General features: G+C 45.7%; 1 protein-coding gene across 1 annotated transcript in view; it reads right to left on the bottom strand.

Annotated features, from left to right (window-relative positions):
- The window catches only part of LOC147727228 (annexin A1-like), a 173,328-nt gene that overhangs the window by 131,276 nt on the left and 22,469 nt on the right, over nucleotides 1–19,583 (bottom strand). Inside the window, exon 2 of the mRNA XM_086963594.1 lies at nucleotides 10,263–10,357. Within this exon, the coding sequence (XP_086819720.1) occupies nucleotides 10,263–10,357 (95 nt within the window). The remainder of the gene's footprint in view (nucleotides 1–10,262; nucleotides 10,358–19,583) is intronic.

The raw sequence follows: 19,583 nt of genomic DNA, 5'->3' as shown, positions 1-19,583 counted from the left end.
CCAGGGATCCGTAATCGCTGGCGGTCTTGCAGCGGTCTGAGGCTTAACAATATGCTGGGGGTGTTACTGAGGCACCGGCAAGCATATAATGAGTTTCCTCACCTCCACAATTTTCATGTCAGTAACCCACCATAAATACACTGGTGGTGAGGAAACTAAAGGGGCTCTTCAGTACGGGCCCCCTGTTGCCTCAGGGCCAGAGGATGCATTCAGGGGGGCACAACATAACTATGCATGCAGCCCCAGTTCCTGCACGGCAAGGACTTAACAGTCCATGCTGTGCAGGAACGTGTTTTTGTGATACCACACCAATATCTCTTGAGTCTGCAAGGGATAACATATCCCTTGTCGATTTTGGGAAACGTGGCTAACCTACACTACTGTTGCTAAATCCATTCTATTAAAGGTCTAAATGCACAGTAGTGGAAACTTTGTCTACAGCTACTTCATGAAGTTTCACCCATATCAAGTGTAAACAAAAAAGGTCACAATAATAGGTCATAATTCAGGAGACAAACAATAACATGTGTATCTGAAGAAATTCCATTCATGAAACATCCTCCAGTAAAAGAATTTTTGGCCCGGAACATTCAAGGGTAGTCCGAGTTTATTTGAAGTAAGCAAACCTTGCAGCTTCGGGAAATTAAAATAAGTGTTGGGCATATTACCAAGCAATAGCGATAATTATCGCTATTGCTTGGTTAGAGACAAAATTTTATCGCTGAGCTGTGGCAATTTTTACCGCAAATAAACCTTGGAATTACCAAGGTTTATCGCAAATGCGATAAACATCGCCGCAATGCATGAATATCGCTGAAAAGTCAGCGATATTCATGCATTACCGAGCTAATGCTCATAGCCATGTTATCCACCTCCCATTGGATAACATGGCTAAGAACTGCTCAGGGCAGGTGTTAGCTTTTGGAGATATTTACGCTTAGCGCGAATATCTCCAAAAGTTGGTAATAGGAGATAGCAATGTTAGCGACTGTTTTCAGTCGCTAACATCTTGGCACGCCCACTTTGCATGTCATTAGTGATAAATATCACTGACATGCAAAGTGGGGCCCAAGGTGGTCGCTATCTCCTACTAGCTGTCGCTAACTGGTGTTAGCGACAGCTAGGTAATAGGGAGATAATTTTATCTCCGCTTTCTTGGCTTTTAAAGCCAAAAAAGCAGACATAAACCCCCTTGATAATATGCCCCTGTATTTTTTGGGGGCAGCAGATTCTAACACTATTTTTACCGGGCCATCCGGTGAACGATGCCACAATACCCTTGGAGACATCATCGATAAAGGAACATACTAGAATGCAGATTGTTGGTGACTGTTAGAGTGACAAGACCCTACCAATCCAAAAAAGAGCAGAATTCAAAGCCCTCATCTTAGCTCACCGTGCAACTAAAGGAAAGGGCTCTGCGTATCTCGCATCTTGTCTTCGTCCATACAAAAATGTGAGACATCTTCGATCCAATTTCAAAAGTCTACAGTCAACCCCTAGATTCAAAAAAGTTCGGTCTGGAGGAAAAACCTTTCAAGTATGCGCTTCCACCCTCTGGAACAATCTCCCTACTTCCACTCGGATGATTCAGGAGGAGCTACCCTTTCGTAAAGCAGTAAAAACCCTCCTCTTCTGTTAAACTTACCTCGTTCTACCTGAGTAACCATACAGAAGCGCCGGGACACCCTGTTGGGGTAGCTGTGCGCCATATAAGACACACAAAATAAATAAAATAAATAGGACCGGGTAATAAGGGCTACTTTTTTTCTCTACTCTGAATAGGCCTTTTCAAGTTGGAGAAAAGGACACTGCCTAATTTGGATAGAACATTCATCATGCTAACAAGTGATAAGTTGAACCAGTATGCCACTGAGATGTATGCCAATGTGTTACTTGAGCATATTGGTTCAGGTGTGCTGTAGAGTTCCTACATAGACTAATCATATCTAATTCTGTAAGGTATGCACCCTGAGTTGCCACTCTAGAATATCAATTTAACACAATATCGAGGACAAAATATCAAAAATATATATATTGACAGGTAAGTGATGAATAATGATGAATACGTTTTTACCCTAAGCTATAATTTCTGTGCTTTGTCGATTGTAACCATGCCAGTGTCTCTTGTTATGATGCCATACCTTTTCTTTGCTGACTACCTCTGATAACAAGTGTAATAATATGAGTATTCTCATGGCATTTTACTTCATTATAATTGTGAACTTGTAAACTATTCCAATGTTACTCTACTCTCAGTTCCTGTAAATCTCTCTGATACCCACTAGGGTCACGTTTGCGCTATATAAGCTTTATATCTAAATAAATAATTAAAATAAAACAAGTAGTACCAAACTCCACATATTTGTACCTACACTGTACATATATCTTCATGGTGCGTTAATGTGAACTTAGGAATGAGAGGCCCCCCCCCGCGCCTAGGGGAGGGGGGCCTTTAGTGGTATTCGGGCGTGGAGCTAGAGAGAGGCTGGTACAGTGTACCACTGTTTAAGGAGAATGGGAGTGGTCACAAGGGAATATGAGGAGGCAGGGCAGGTTGGTAGAGCGTCACTTAGGTTACGCAGGCGGCACAACCCCTCCCCTCTCGGGAAAGCGATAAGAGCCCTGGACACGAGGGAGAAGCCCTCTTTGTTCTCTCGCCTCGGGAGCCCAGCGCCAGCGGGTAGCAGCCAGAAGCAAGTTGGCTTGTGGCAGCGGGCACTGGGGTGAGGGGGCCTCACAGCGTAGTAAAGAGGAGTGTGCAGAAGAGGATAGGCAGCGCCTATGGCGCCGTGTCCGCACAGTAGGTTGGGATTTGCTGACATTATGGCAAAAAAGTTTCCCGCGCTTTGCTTAGCACGTAGGTTGCCATGGGGTTGGGAACCTCCTTAGTTATTGGGTCACAGAGACAGAGTTAAAGGCTGTTAAAAGGGGGCTCACGTATGTAAGGAATACTGATATTTATTAACTTAATGGTATAGCCGTTTTTACAGCAAAAGCTGCTCGGCGTCTTCTCAGCATCCCGTGGATGTAGGCGATTCATTTTTACATTTCCCCATGCTTCGCTATGCCGGGCCCCGGGGTAAGCAGAGTCGCAGACTAGTCTTTCCCCGGGGTCTTTCGCGCAGGGGATAGTCCAGGCAGGGGAAGGGGAGGAGTTAGGGGGTGGGTACTTAAGCGCGGGGGAGGAAGGGATCTTCCTCTTTTCTGCACCTGGCACCATCAGGAGGGAGCTCGAAAGGCCGCCCACCCACCCGGCAGTTTGAGGTGGTTCTTGGGCCGGTCAGTTGCGTTGCCAGTTTAGGCCAGAGCTGCGGTAGGCAGGTTTCGAAGGGATAGGGGGTCAACAGCGGGCATACCCATCCCTTGGGGGGGAGACTTGGCGCAGGACGGATCGAAGTTTGTTTGAAGTTGGCAACGACTAGGGGGCTGGAAGGGTGATTGACGGACAAGAGGAGGGTGTTTGGAGCCGCTTGGGCTCAGTGATGACATGGATGATTGAAACGAATGGGGGGGATGTATGTTTGGGGAGTTTGATGTTATTGTTTACTGTTCTATTGTTATGCGCAGTTCTGGTCTAATAAATGGCCTTTTACGCCTATAACTGCGTGGTCTGTTTATTGCGCGAAGGGGTATGTTCTCAAGGGGGGAAGCTTCCTTAGTTGCTTAACCACGGCATATAGAAAAAAGCGGTAAAAAGGTGGGGGAACACACAGAAGTTTAACTGCTGGAATTTTTCTCTTCCTTTTATGTCGACGGGAGGCGCATCACTGAACATGGCAACAACGGGGTCACAAGTCGGCGACTGGCAGAAACTGGCGGATGGCAAGGTCTCATGGCGTCGGACATTGGCGAAGGTTGCCATTCTCCGTATGATAGCGAAATTGTGGGCGGTATGCAGATTGGCTCAGGCATGTTTAACCAGGCGGGTAGCTCAGTAGCAAAACAGAGCCTGCTTCGAAGCGCTGCTAAGCGTCTAACATAATCGGTGTGGCGATGGTGTGGGATCAATTATTCAGTGTATTCATATATGGGGGCTGTCCAACCTGCAACTGACCTGTGACCAAAAAGCATAAAATGACTAATTGTATGCCCACCCTTGAGTGAATCCAATGCACCAAGGTAGAAATGCAACTTTTTGGAGCTTAAATAAATGTATTAGTTCAGTGCTCAGGCGGCTGGTGTATGCTGGGTGTGTGGGGCTGAAGCGACATTCATGATTTCAGCACCCTAATGTGGCTAAGCCGAGATCTGGGCGCTACAAACCCCGAGCCCGGGCGGAGTGCCAGCTACGGAGAGGCCCTGAGGAGGCCGAGGCCTGATCTCTGGGAGGCACGGAGTGGAGACCCAAGAGCAGCGGGGAGTGGAGGGGATTAGTCATCGTCAGTATCTGTCCATCCCGCACGGAAGGTGAATAAGTCATCACAAAAGGAACGTGCTGCATTCCATTCGCAGCTGTAAAGTATGGCACAATGTAGTAACTGGCTGGCTGTATTTCATGCTTCGCATTATTAGTCATTTCCTCTCGATTTGTGCTGGGCAACACGCCTCACTCCCGGTTTTATATTTACTGCCTATTTCGGAATATAGAATTTTCACTTGCAAGACATTCGGTCTCCCTGTATTAAAATGACACACGCTTGAGTGGCAGGCCTGTTTGTGATATGTGAATCAGAGTGGGGGATGGGCCTCGCGTAATTTTCTCTTAAATTAGTCTATGTGTTAAACAGAACGCAACTTTACTATACTGAGTCTCACTCTGAGATTGTGATATTTCCAGGGGCTGCGCGCATTGTATTTTCTGCGCTACTAGACATCACACACCAGGCCCAGTCTTTAACCTAATTACCTTGTGTCTTAGAAGATACCTTCGTGATTCAATTTGGTGCATCTTATATCTAGCAATACGGTGTGCTCTGGGCAAGACGTGCTGTCGTCTCTACGCCTAGTGTTTGCTCTTTAGTCCCTACACAATGACATACATTTACTTGCCAAACGCATTTGGCATAGTCAGCACTTTGCAGCCCTTGTCACAGGAGCAATTGGAAAATAAATGAAACAGAGAGGCCAGAGGCACTGATGATTAAACTCAGGTGTGGCAACGTTAGTCAGCGATAGATTGGAAATTCCCTTTTAGGCAGAATAAATTCTTTTATGCGGAGGGGCGAATTATTGATGCAACATGTTATCCCCTATCGAGTACAGAGTGGTACTCTTATGTCTTGTCATCGCTGGGTTTTGTGCCTACGGGCTTGTGGCAATTCTCTAAAGCTGTGTAATCTCTCCTGAGAGGCCCCCTCACGCATAGGGGCTGGGGCCCTGGCACTCATTGCTTTACATATTAAACATGAATGGGGCTCATATAAAACGTTTGGAACCTTGCATCTGGCTCATGCTAGTTTTTGGCTGCTTGGGTCGGAGTGCTTTTCGTTCTTGTTGACAGGCCGGCATGATGTTCGTCAACACAGACCAGGAGAGGGTATGGTTATATCAGTCTCATTATGTTAAAAATAATGCGGCTGCTCAGTGCTTTGACCGAGTGAGGGAGTTTTCAGGGTGCTAACACAAAAAGGGGTTTTAATGAGCTACAAGGCAGGGTGTAGTGCCGCACGCAAAAATAAATAAATAAATAAATTGGAAAAAAAATGAACTGGTTTGACAGGTTTTACATTAATCTATTGTGCTGACTCCTTGTGAGACACATAACAATCGTGGCTACTTGCTTCCCCTTATGGGAATATGTCACTGGTTCATGTACCGTGAAAGATGCTGGCGTAATTCAGGATGGTGCTCCCGCTTAGGCGGACCGTAGTTCAATGTACAGAGAGAGGACGAGGGGCTCAAGTAATATTCCCATTTGATGGGGCGGAGGAGTCCCGCAGAGAAGGGATCTTAACGCGGCATAAAGCTACAGCTTCACATGGAATACAACAAAGAGGCAGCAGAAACACTGAATACCCTGAAGGAAGTGGGCTCGCAGCTACCCAGGTCAGGGGTGCGGGGCTTTAGAACCCATTGCCAGGTGGAAAGCAGCAAGACTCTGGGGTGTGCATAGCTGTGGGAATGATGTTCCAGTTCCCTTGGGCACTGCCACAGTATGCTTGTGGTATAAAGTTTTAAGATCGGAAGGATCCAGCAGGTCTATGTTAGCGTTTCGCGATCACTATTTAATGCCAGATGTTTTCAGCCAAGTAGGAGGGCATAGCATCATAGGGGTGTTATGGATGATGTCTGCACATTTAAATTGGCTCTTGGTTTCAGTGGGAAAACAGGGTAGGGTGAAAGAAATAGAAGAAGCGGAGGAACTGGTCACTGCACTCTGGTGAGGCACGTATGCTTGGCGGGGGCATCAGATATGATGTGGCTCCCTTAGTCTGGGCTGGGGAGTACCCGCGACGGGATTACAGTTTAAGGTCTGCACAGAAGAATTGCCTAAGTTACCATAGCAGTCTAAGTTGGCGGCAGAGGCTGTTTGCCCATGGTGGATTTTGCTTCTGTGGGTTAAGCCAATGGTTGCGGGCAGCGAGTTGGAATTCCTGAGCTACTCAGAAGATGTTCCGAAGTGTTTCAATGGTACAATAAATAAGACGGGGAACAGGAACATGAGTGTCATGTGGGCACCCTGGTTTTAGGACAGTCGTGATAGAAAGATAGCGTTTAATTTTCATATGTTAGACTTAAGGAATGAGGGTAGTTTAGAAGTGCACCATTGATGCTCATTCATTCCTTGTGAATGTGAAGTAGAGGAAGTCAAATGTAAGTAGCACAGAGGCTTTTGCATCAGTCAGCAGGGAGGCTTAAAAGCTCGCTCAAGCATGCATTAATTACCTGATTTGCCTAATACCAGTTGGAAGGAAATAAAATTATCGACCTGGATATGTAAGAATAGTTGTACAACTACAAATCTTTCCAACGTCTCCTGTAAGGAGGAAACTGCGCATATCTGGAAGTGATGGCTGAGGTTATGGATGTCAGCTATTTTGGCTTAATTAGGATGGAGGGGACTTGGCCTTGCCAGGCAGGGATTCATCAGGGAATCCAAATCGGTATGGATATCTGAAGCATACTAATAACAAGTAGTGAGTTATGGGTGACATAATCCACAGGCCATGAGGGGAGTGGCTAACACAATCAATAGTGGGATGGGTGCACTGAAATGGCCAGTTACGTGTATGCTGGGTTGTTCTTTTCCTTTTAAGCGTCAGCAGTCCTGGGTGAAGATTGAGAGAGCGCAGCACAATTTACATGGAGGGGGTAAGGCATTTTAAAGGCTCGGCCCACTACCAGGTGGTGAATTCCTCGGTGAGGACTGCGAGTTTGCATTACAATTAATATGGGGTGGGTAAGGCATTTGAAAGGCTCATACCAATAACAGGTGGCGAAGTCCTGGGTGAGGACTAAGGGGCGCAGAACAATTAGCAGGGATCTCTCAATAAAAGTTGGCATAGTCCTGAATAAGGGCACGGAGTGCGCAGCACAATTAACGAGGTGTGGGTAAGGCATTTGAAGAGTTCCTCCCAATAATAGGTGGCAGATTTTTGTGGCATAATACACAGGCAATGTGTGGAATGGCTGACAAATTCATTATTGGGGTACCTGTACTTATGTTGTCAGTCACAGACAGGCTGGGTTGCTCCTTACGTTTATGTGTCAGCAGTCCTAGGTGAGGATCGAGGGGGTGCATCGCAATTAGCATAGAATGGGTTAAGGCAATTCATAGGCTCATACCAGTAACCGGAGGCAGAATTAAATACACACAGGCAATGTGGGGGATTGCTAAACAGTCAGTGAGCAGTAGGGTTTCTGTACTTAGCTTGCCAGTTACCAGTATACTGGGTGAATATGTTTTTTAAGCATCAGCAGTCGTTGGTGAGGACTGAGGGGGTGCGCAGAACCATCAAAAGTGGGAGGAGGTCGGCTTGTTGGACGGTATGTCAGACTACATGCGGAGGTGTGGGACGGCTGGTGTAGTAATTCCTGTATAAGCCCAGCAGGTACGATTTTCGGCGCATCCAGGAAGGGGAGAGCGCACAGGTTGGAGAGAATTCATCATCATTGGATAGGGTTGGGGGACCTCATGGCCCATTTACAGGGAGCGCTTAATGAGGGCATGCCCATCCTGGACATGTTGGTGAGTCATGCAGGCGGAAATAGAAATATTCTGGTGGGCGGAAGAAGGGTTAAGTAGGCATTCTTTTCTACATTCTCAGGGGTAAGGAGCTACCGGCCGGGCACCATCAAAAAATTTGATTGGAGGTGCTCCCCCATCAAGTTTGAGGCCACAGTGCACCAAAAAAGGCGGCGGACAAGTGAGTGCGTAAATGGACTCGGGAGGTGGGGGAAGTTGTTGGCAGGCTCGCCAATACACCCCATTAGGCATACTATGATACATGAATCAAAAAGGATTTGCGCCTGGCAGATGGGCTACATTTGTACAATGCAGTGTTGAAATTCCTCATCCACACTATATGGGGGGCCTTGGCGCTAGATCTGGAAGGTGAAGCAGCCTTGGGGGGAGGGCGAGGGCGCCAGTTGGCTCCTCGCCCTGTAGCGGGGTCCCGGGCAAGGAAAATGGCGGGGACTCCTTTTGGCGGGGACTGGCCTAAACCTGGAACAGGGAGGGCAGTCCATGGGGCTCCGGGCTGGCGGGAGAGGGGGCCGTCCTGCTGGTGGTCCTGGACTCTCCGGCCCTACCCGAGATGCCTGTGTTTGGAGGAAGCAACTTTGTGAGAGCTGGTGCGCAGTCAAAGGCGCAAAGCAGTGCCCTGGTGGCCGCGTCTAGGGAGTAGACGACGGGTAATTACCTCAAATGGAAGCAATGGAGGTGGGTTGTGGCCTGCTGGTACAACCCGCCTCCCGAGGGCTCTGGAGATCCTGAATTGTAAATACTGTAACCTGTGGTTCAAATGAATATTGCTTAACACAATGTTTTTCAATGTGTGTTGTTTTGGTAATAAAAGTTGGTCGAATGTTGACAGTGCATCAACAAATAAAGATGGCTTTATGAGAATTAATAAAGACTACGCAGTGAAGACCACCCACTGGTATGGTGCCTTTTGTGGTGGGAGAGGGGGGGCAAAGTTTGTGGGGTGAATCGCACGTGATATGCCTACTATGAGAGGCCCCCCCCGCGCCTAGGGGAGGGGGGCCTTTAGTGGCATTCGGGCGTGGAGTTAGAGAGAGGCTGGTACAGTGTACCACTGTTTAAGGGGAATGGGAGGGGGTCACAAGGGAATATGAGGAGGCAGGGCAGGCTGGTAGAGCGTCACTTAGGTTACGCAGGCGGCACAACCCCTCCCCTCTCGGGAAAGCGATAAGAGCCCTGGACACAAGGGAGAAGCCCTCTTTGTTCTCTCACCTCGGTAGCCCAGCGGGTAGCAGCCAGAAGCAAGTTGCCCACCCACCCATCCCTGTGTTTAAAGGTAGAACTGGTGGGGTCCCGGGCAAGGAAAATGGTGGGGACTCCTTTTGGCGGGGACTGGCCTAAACCTGGAACAGAGAGGGCAGTCCATGGGGCTCTGGGCTGGAGGGAGAGGGGGCCGTCCTGCTTGTGGTCCTGGACTCTCCGACCCTACCCGAGATGCCTGTATTTGGAGGAAGCAACTTTGTGAGAGCTGGTGCGCAGTAAAAGGCGCAAAGCAGTGCCCTGGTGGCCGCGTCTAGGGGGTAGACGACGGGTAATTACCTCAAATGGAAGTAATGGAGGTGGGTTGTGGCCTGCTGGTACAACCCGCCTCCCGAGGGCTCTGGAGATCCTGAATTGTAAATACTGTCACCTGTGGTTCAAATGAATTTTGCTTAACACAATGTTTTTCAATGTGTGTTGTTTTGGTAATAAAAGTTGGTCGAATGTTGACAGTGCATCAACAAATAAAGATGGCTTTATGAGAATTAATAAAGACTACGCAGTGAAGACCACCCACTGGTATGGTGGCATTTGTGGTGGGAGAGGGGGGGCAAAGTTTGTGGGGCGAATCGCATGTGATATGCCTACTATAATAAATCTATATCACCCTAAACTCACTAACCTTTTGATATTTTGTCCATCAAAATTCTGCCATCGATATTATTTTTATATAATATATTCTGGGGTCGATATTCAGTAATAAAACTTCTGGCAACATTGACCACTTTCTACTTCTTTGTGAATGAGAGAAATGTTTTTGAGTTCGAATTTGTACAGAGTGAACACCTCCTCACAGTTGCTATTTCACCCTGAAAGAAAAGCACAATAAAAATATGAATGAACCCCCTGTATTTACCTTTCCTGTAGCGTCTTGGAATGCAGCTTTGATCTGTTGTTTTTCAGCATTGTTTCGCTTTGTCAAGATATCGGTAATCACATCTTCATCTACTCCTATGTGAGGTGGAAAAAATAAGCAATTTGTAATAGGTACCAAGGAAACTCTGTGCTTGGACATATCCGTCTGTAGCAAGGTACAAGGATGAGGTAAGTGTATAAAACAGCAGGTTTAAATACAGACTCACCACAGCGGTCTAAAGCAAAATGTTTGGGGAGCCCTACAGCAAGGTACAACGGGCCCTAGTACCCAATATCACACAGATATTCAGTGGTCTTGGGCGTAATGGGGCCACCCTGAATAGTTGGGGGAATATTGCACGTTGTCTGCATGCGTTTACAACGACTGCATTGTTACATCGCATACCTTTGCAACGAAAGTCAGAACAACGACTTGCTGTAGGGGGCGCTGTATCTTGGAGTAGTATAATTTATAATTCCAACTCCAGTCTATGCAACTGTAGCAAAGGTGCTGGATTTTAAATCCAACACCTTCTGCCCAGGCCCGGTTCCAGCAGGTGGGCCGGGTGGGCCAGGCACACCCAAACATGAGCCTGGCCCACCCAAACAGGATCTTTGGCCCTCGCAGTGAGGGCTTGAAGGCAGGCGTCTTTGGGATCTAAGTGCTTCAACCCTCCCCCGTCGCGTGTGTCAGCCAGGGCCAAGAGGCGCACACACACAGACAGTTTTAGAGATAATCGCAGCCGCCCCCAAGTACTTCACAGGTCTTTACAAGACTGTGTATATGTTAACGAGGCTTTGTTTATTATTTTACCCGTTCATCTCTGCATGGCGAAAGGCGACAAATCCTTTCTTTGACAAGGGTAACCTTTGGTAACCTTTGCTTACTGTCCTGCTGCGTTGATATTTATTTTTATATGCAGCACAGGAGAAAATACGTCTCTTTATTCCTATTCACCTTTCCTGACCCCTGCAGTGGCTTATCACAAAAGGCAGTGACACAATGTAGTAGGGAAGAGAATGTGTTACTATATATTTTTCTTTTTAAAATTTGCACAGGCCCAGCAGGACACATACGTGTGTGCTTCATTTTAACAGTTTTTATCATTATCATGGCCGATGCAGGACAACAATAAGAATACAAAATGCCCATATAACGCTGGTGATTAATAATCCTGCTGGAGAGCAATCATTTGTCTGTTAGTAGCTTTCAAATGCAGATGAACTGTATTTTATCTGGATAGCTCCAGGGCTTTAAGTGGAATGAAAAAACTGGCTGGTCTCTCAAAGTAGCGTGGCCAATGTAATTGAGGACGTGGCTTAAAAACAGTACGTTAAAAATCTGTGTTTAGCAGTGTGCGTCCCGACTTGTATTTTGCTGTTTCAGTTGTTGCATCCAGGTATTTGATACAACAAGTAACATCATACCTACAAGTCAGGACTATTGGCTTTGTCAATGGTTGTTAGTTGCATAAGATAAATAACAGCAACTATGGCTTGTATATAATTGCAAAAGCTTCCACTTGAAGCACTCGTGACATCAAAACAATGTTGCTGCTACTGAGTTTCAAAAAGAGAAGGGAAATCCAGAGAGAAAATGAACCTCGTTAAAGGATTTCCCTTCCCCCTACAACGCTCACCTGGCATGACGTCATGCCGTAACATTCCACTTGTGAGTAGTGTGAGCAGGGTGCATCGATGTGCCTGCTGTCGAGAAACGGGTCTCTATCGGGCTCTGTTTTGTGCCCTGGCATTTTTTTTTCGGATTGCAGTGACAGCAGACTGCTGTCACTGCAGTTCGGAAAAAAACGGACTACCTGTGACCAGCGCACAAAACAGAGCCCGATAGAGACCCGCTTCGAGGAACCTTTAAAAAACCTGCTGGTGCTCAGACCCAGTGAGAGCCGGCCTACTTAAAGCCGTGGATAGCTCAGTGGGCTACTGTCTTTGCCACAGAGATCCTTGTGTTACTTGCAGTTCAGAAGTTAGAATCCTAACATAGGACAGTAACCAATGAACTGTCATCTAAGAGCGGCATACAAACATGAATGGTATAGGTAGAACTTCCCAGTTTTTTCATTCATTATTCTAATGTTGTTAAAATGAGTATGTTTGGGCAGATATACATTTTTATCAGTAAAGCTGACCACCATGGAATACTCTTTAAATCCTACGGTTGTGTTTCCCCAGACCAAACCCTCTTAAAATATCCTTCCCACCAGTATGGATGACATGTGATTCATACACCTTGTAATCCTCATTGGCTTATGTGACATTCCCTATAGACTGATTTCCATACTTGTATGATTCATTATATCTGTATAATGTGTGGGTTGTGTAAAGTACTGACACACACTAAACTGATATGAGTAGCGCTATGCGACAAATGAAATGCATATGAGAGAGGGGCTACGTAAAGATAAGGGGCACTGTTGGAGGGTTGCAGTGAGGAGATCTGAGGAGGTCAATAGGGGAAGGGCTATGGGGAGATGAGGGGCACTTGAGGCGTGTGGCTTTGAGGGAATCCTAGGAGGTCAATAGGGGGAGGGGCTGTGCGGAGATGAGGGGCACTTGTGGCGTGTGTCTTTGGGGGAATCCGAGGAGGAGGTCAATAGAGGGGGGCATTGGGAGATGAGGGGCACTGTTGGAAGGTGGGAGTAAAGGTATTTACGGAGAAAGAGGTTATTGGCGCAGTGCCAAAAAAGAATTTCCTATCAGTGCTGAAGCCGGCCTTTCTGTTTTTGTTTATTTAATTAGCAGTCCGGTCGTAAGGGCTTCTGTGGAAAATACTTTAAAGTGCGTGCTAATTATATTTACTGCTACACTCAATGTTTTAAGTTTGAAGGTGATTTTCCTAATGTTTTTACCGGGAAAAATTAAAGTGGAGCCTGATGGTGCATGAAATGGGGCTGGGACCCAAGGTCATCTGGGAGATAAGGTGCACTGGAGAGGAGTAGTGGATATTCAAGCCTGTAAGGGAGTGCGTTGCAGAGTCCGTGGTCAGGTGGAGGTAGTAAAGAAGAGGGATTCTCCCTGAAGGCTCGCACAGAGCGAGCCCGAGAAGTGTCACTTGCCTGATACTCCCACCTCAGAAACCTCCTCTTCCCATCAAAGGGACATTACATGGAAAAAACACTTTTTGAGAGTGATCATATTTAGAAAGAGATTTGGGAAGGAGTGTGTTTTACTGGGCCTTGTAAGACTAAGAAGAGATAAAGGAGGGCCCTGAAGCAGACCTGCCCAGACATATATGCGAAAAATGGAGCTCGCAGTGGCCCACCCAAATGCACCCTTGGCCCACCCAAATAAAAATTCCTGGAACCGGGCCTGCTTCTGCCCCCTAACGCAAGTCGTTGTTCTGACTTGCGTTGTAAAAGTATGCGATGTAACAATGCGGTTGTTGTAACGACTGCATTGTCATGGCATGCATTGTTTTGCATGCGTAGTAAACGCTGTTTATCAGTTGGGGGCCCCTTGGAGGGTTGGTGGCCCCCCTGCATCGCAAGGGCTGCATAGGCTATATTGAGCCCCTGGCTCACCAAACACAGAACTTCTGTGAGTAAGACTTTCACCGGGGCTAAGTGGCAGCGAAAAGAAAGATGTACTGCTGTATACCAAAGCTAAGCTCCACCTCTCACAAAGAATCTACTCACAAACAACAGAGATGTGCCCCAGGATCTCTAAAACATACTTAACAATCCATTCAGGGATCTTATTTCATCTCACCAGTTGACCATGGAAAGGTTGCTAGTAGAAACACAAAACGTCACAAATAATGCAAAATGTGTATTTATAAAATTAATGGTAATGTTGTCTTAACTGGATTGCAGAAAATCCCTCATTTTGAGAGGTGCAGTGGAACCAACACCATTGGTGATAACATTTTAGTGATAATGTGGCAATCAACAATTCCAGGATATGGAATTATAGTGGGATAACAAATAATCCCTTGTGAAATAACAACCTGAAGTGTTTCCTCTTATGAGTGATATCCAGCCCTCAAGTATCATGAGGTTTAAGCTGGTGAAATAGCAGTGGAATTTTGAGAGTGCTGTTTTTCTGCTCATCTAGTAATCCATTTTCAACGACAACTCCCATTCCAGCGAAACTCAATTAACAAGGCCTACTAAGTATGGTGTGTTGGGGGAGGGTGTATGAACAGGAGTAATTAGGGTAAATTAGCATCTATTAGGCCTTATAATAGCACCTCAGGTGGAGGTAGATATTCAGTGAAATATGTCGATTAGGAAATCACTGGCTTCCTGAAACCAGTTTTTTTGTTTTCTAACATACAGTGCCCCCCACTACCTTTGTTCCAAGTTTCTGCCTCCTCCAGGACCACTGACACCCACATGGTACTTCTGACTTTTGGTGCCAGAATCCATACTTTCCAGAAACATTCAAACCTTAATGCTAGACATGAGCTGTGTAAGGCCATCAATGTGCATGTCCATAGTCTATGTTGAGTTGCCCAATACCTGCACTACCCCCAAGACATTTGCCTCACAGTCCTTTCCCTGTGGTTTCTGTTTTTCTCCTGTGACTGTGCTACCTGTTTTTTTCTTCAATCAAAGTTCCTATCAGTGGTGCAGGAACCATTGAGGTGTTGGATAAAAAGCATGCATGAGAGAGATGGTGAGTGACAGAGAGTGTTTGTGAACGTATATGAGCACATTTGTGAGTGTGTCCACGTATTCATTTGAAGGTGATAGTAATGAGTGCATCTGTGAAAGAGCTTTCTTGTTCTCTCCTGGCCTGGCATATATGGGAGACATTTCTGGCATATTCGGTGTCAATTCCAGGCTTTGTCTCCAGACCTGGCAAATTGGTGATAATTGTTATAATTTTTGGAGCCCTCATGGTAAAATGGTATGAACCCTGGGCAAACTACCATTGATGGCATATTAAGGGTAATTTGTAACAATTGGACACCATCCACTATAGACTGTACCCTCACTTGAGAACCTGCTGGCCATGGCATATTGGTGGTGATTTATAGCATTTGGGGTCTATCCAAGGGATAAAGGTGACATTTCATAGCATTATAGAAACACCCATGGCATATTGCTGGTATTTCTTAGTCTTCTGTACCCATCCATAGCAGGATGGTGGCTAACTCTGGGTAAACCGCCGGCCATGGCATATTGGAGGTTACTGTGAGCATTTAGAGGAGCACCTGCAGTAAGCTGGTGGTAATTCCTGGCATTTTAGAGCCTATCCATACAGATGGGGCACATCATGGTTCAAATGCTGACCTTGTCTTATTCAAGGGAATTCTTGGCAAATTGGGACCCTCAATGTCATGATGGTTAGCATAACAATGATAATTCTTGCAATAGTGAAAGGATACATTAGATGGGGATACGGAAATACTTTCAGTTATAGTCAAACCTGTGGGCTTTATTGACTGACTGACTGGCATTTTTTAATCGAAACCCGGTCTGGCCAACATTTGTATGTTTAAAGAGAGAACAGTGTTTTGCCAATGCTTGTTTCGATGATGTGATATGATTTTGCTACATCTCTGATGCACTAAAATAAAATTTACAATGTAGGACTGGCTTTACGAGCAGTCTGACACTCTGGCACTGCCAGATGGCCGGACTTAAATGGCCAGTGAGTGGTTCATACTGTTTAGTCCCACGGGGCGTCGTTATGAAACCAAAATAATGGCCCTTCAAGCAGTGCCAGAATGACAGGCCAGTCTGACACTGACATTTACTTTCCATTTTTATCCCATATAGTTGATTTACCACTAAACATTAAATTATGTTTTGATCTTTGTAACCCAAATTTTTAAGCGTTGAACAGTGTTCAGAATGATTATGTACTTTTTATTCATATTCTATTTTCTATTGCTACAGACATGTACCAAGGGTCAGGCTGGCATCGAGCAGAGTTGGTCGGAGCCTTCTCAGGCTGTATCGTAATTGGCCCCTCGGTAACTACAATGCCCAGTCAATCCGGCTGGCTTTCAATAGGCTGAAGGAGCCCGTCGGACAGTTGAAACTGGTTCGTAATCCAAAAGGTAGGTGTTTCTGCCTTTGGGATTACGATTGGTTTCTAGCATGGATTCTATGCTGGCCTGTCTGACATAGAAACCATGGCAGAAAGCGTGTTTCAGGGCCCCCAGCTGCCCCCCCCTTGTTTGTCTGGTCTCTGGATGGGGGCCAAAGGGGTACCAGTTGATCCCTGCACCCCATGGCAGGCACCTTGCAGTGCCTGCCACAGGGTGCAGGGATGAACAGCACCTCCCATTTACCTATGGGAACATGTATTGCATCTGGTTTATGAAAAGTGTTCGGTCGCATCCTAATTAGGCAGTCAGGATCCTTGACCAGAGGTTGTCGGTCCCACGACCCAAACAGTGTTGGGTGGACTTAAGTCTACCGGACATCATAATTAGGCCCTTCGTCTTAGGTACCATTTAGGAGGCCTGGGGAGCAGGTATGAATAGATAAATGAACTGTGATGCAAACTTTTAGATCTGTTTCACATGTTTTTTTGATGAAGGCATCTTGAAGTTAATAAAAACATCTGGCTGAGGAAAGCTGTTGAAGGTGGCAAGAGCATCAGATGCACACCCAGCTGATGATGATCTTTTTTAAGATGTTGGGGTAGGTCTTAAAAGAGCTCAAAATAAGCTAGATGCTGTTGAAATGATGGGGGAGGTGATCTGATGGAAATAATTGTAAATGAAATGTGCTCCATTTTGCAAGTGCTCTTATATCAGCCAGACGACTCTTGTGGCCCGATTAGGATTTCGGGCGGACGACCACCGACAGGCCATTGGTGGCGGTCAGGCTGACAGCCACTGTAGCAGTCCAACCAACACATTATCAAGCAGCCTGTCGGAGCATCAGTTGGACCGTAATCCCTACAATGGTGGTAGTGCCTGCTGTAGTGTAGTTCCTATTTTCCCAATAGGCCCTGCGCATTGGAATAACATAAACAGTAGTATCGACGTAGAAGTGCGGATCTTCCAGGCCTCTACTGACTATGCTAAACTTAATTGGGTTTGTTACCAACTAGCTCAGAGGTCACTGGAAACTTTCTTGACTGAATAGGAAGTGATCAGCTTCCCTGGCACAGCCAAGAAGGGATTCAGTTTTCCAACAACCGTGCAACATGACAACTTTGCTCCTCAGATAAGAGTCAATCTCTAGAGTCGTGTGAACAATAGACAGTTATTTTACTCAGTCAGTGGTTGTGCAGTTTACTTTCACAATATGTAGAGAATAGAGAGACGGGCGTTTTCAATAAAGGGTAACATTTATTGAACAGTCTTTCTTCTCGTACAAGAGAAATGAATTGCCACAATTGCAAGACTTGTTATTATAAAAAAGTACGTACAGTAAGATGAGTATTATGAAATAATACTGTAAAAGCATTGATATGGTTTCTTAGCCATACAATGGTTTAAAATGAATAAAACATATATACATTCATATATACATTAGGCTAAAATACTCAACTGGTGCTTCTAACTACGCCTACCCCAGTGTACCTGACCTAAGCCTAATACTTGGGAGGGGAGTAAGTAAGTAGCTTTAAGTTAAGTTGGTTTTGCCAAGGTTTGCTTCAAGAATTCTCTCTAAGGGTGTAGTCAACACCATACCTCGGGAATAGAATGATGGAGGTCTGGTATCTCCTTCAGGGGGTCGATATCCCAGTCACCCGCAAGGGTAGCCTGGAAACGCCGGAGCTGGATTTCTCTGCAGGAGAAAAGACAGTGGCTCTCTCAGCGCATCGAGGAGGAGGAGGAGGGGCACCGTCCGCGGGCAGCTTGCATCTGCTGGGCTCTTGCAGGGGACGGCTGTTCAGCTCCTAAGTTCATCACACCATCGTTCACTAGTTAGCAGCGATAGCAGTAGCGATAGCAGCTATGGTATCATCAGCATAACAGCAGCTTCATCAGCAGCGATGGCATTGAGGCAGCTAGCGTTTGCTTAAGGCAACGTTGGTAATATTTATACCTGAAAGGTGCCTTGTTTGACGTAAGTTTTTGGACATAAGACGTCAATAAAGATGTCACTAGGAAGTGATCGTCTATCAGTGCTCATTAGAGTTCTATTACTAATCAAAACATAGCAAGCAGGGTTTTCCCAGGTCGCTGAGTTTTTATCTTGTTGAAGAACTCGGAGTGTTAATCTAGGAATCTTAGATAGTAACTTCTGCTATGTCATTGCACTAATTGGCTGCAAAGGAAGTGGCAGAGAAAGCGATTCTGAAATGTGGCTCTGTTCGTGTGAGGCCAGAGACGAGTTTCTGAATATTGCATTTGATCGGTTATGCCAATATAGGGATTAAATGGATTTATAGCTGTATAGTGGGCATAAGGTCACAGTATCGATCAGGGTCCTAGATTAGAACGCTACACCCACTCCACGAATTCATGTCCATCAAATTACTAAAACTAGAGCAATAAGATGCATGTGTAACATTGCCCACCCCAAAATACATATATGCATATGAAATAGGCGTATTTGTAATACGTGAAAATGTAGGTACTGTATGTTTTTGAAGCATAGAAATCATTCAAAAATTATAGCATATGAAATCAATGAACGATTTTGCAAAAAGAATTACACATGAAAATATCTCTGAATACAGAAAGGAAGGGCGAGATAATTTCCTCACAAATAAATGCATTGCAGTAAAATGTGCTGGAGGTTGGTGTAAAGTTATTATGTCTCTAGATGTATTTAGAAATAGAAGTAGAAGCTTCTGTTCTCTATGAATAGTTCTACCTTAAGCAAAGAATTTTTCGTGCCAAAAAAGATGAATATTAAAAAGTGTTCAATTCAAAAGAATTATTGCTTGAACGGGGAAAATAGAGTTCTAACGCTTTTAGCAGTTTTTGTTGTTCAAAACTGAAGGCGGAATTCAGAGTTCATGGGAAAGCTGTGTGTCGGAATGCTTCTCTAAAGTTATTGTTTCTGTTCGGGTGAGAACATCATATCAGACAGGCTCTCAAAGAATTGGTCTACAAAATCAGGTGACAGTTCAACCAAATTCGATAGTGCTGTAACTTGGCAGGTGTGAGAATGATTGCTGTCATAAAAGGCTGGATCAGTGATGCTCATAGAAGGTCGTACCTGGGTGATGTTGCTTTTGTCACTCGCTCCACTGTTACCACCTAGTCGTAGCACAGGAGTCTCAACGAATGCCGTCATCAGGATTGGTAACCGCTGGGGACAACACAATGCGTGAGCCGTTATCGGACTGAGCAAAGTATCGATATCCATTGGTACTGCTGATGGAAGTGCAAGACAGGTGTCTCATCTCCGCATAGCATACATCGAAGTACAGGTAAGATGCA

The sequence above is a fragment of the Lissotriton vulgaris genome, chromosome 3_1 (assembly GCF_964263255.1).
Source record: "Lissotriton vulgaris chromosome 3_1, aLisVul1.2, whole genome shotgun sequence".
NCBI classification, from domain to species: Eukaryota; Metazoa; Chordata; class Amphibia; order Caudata; family Salamandridae; genus Lissotriton; species Lissotriton vulgaris.
Note: the sequence above shows the minus strand (reverse complement) of the source record. Positions and strands in the feature narration are given on the sequence as shown.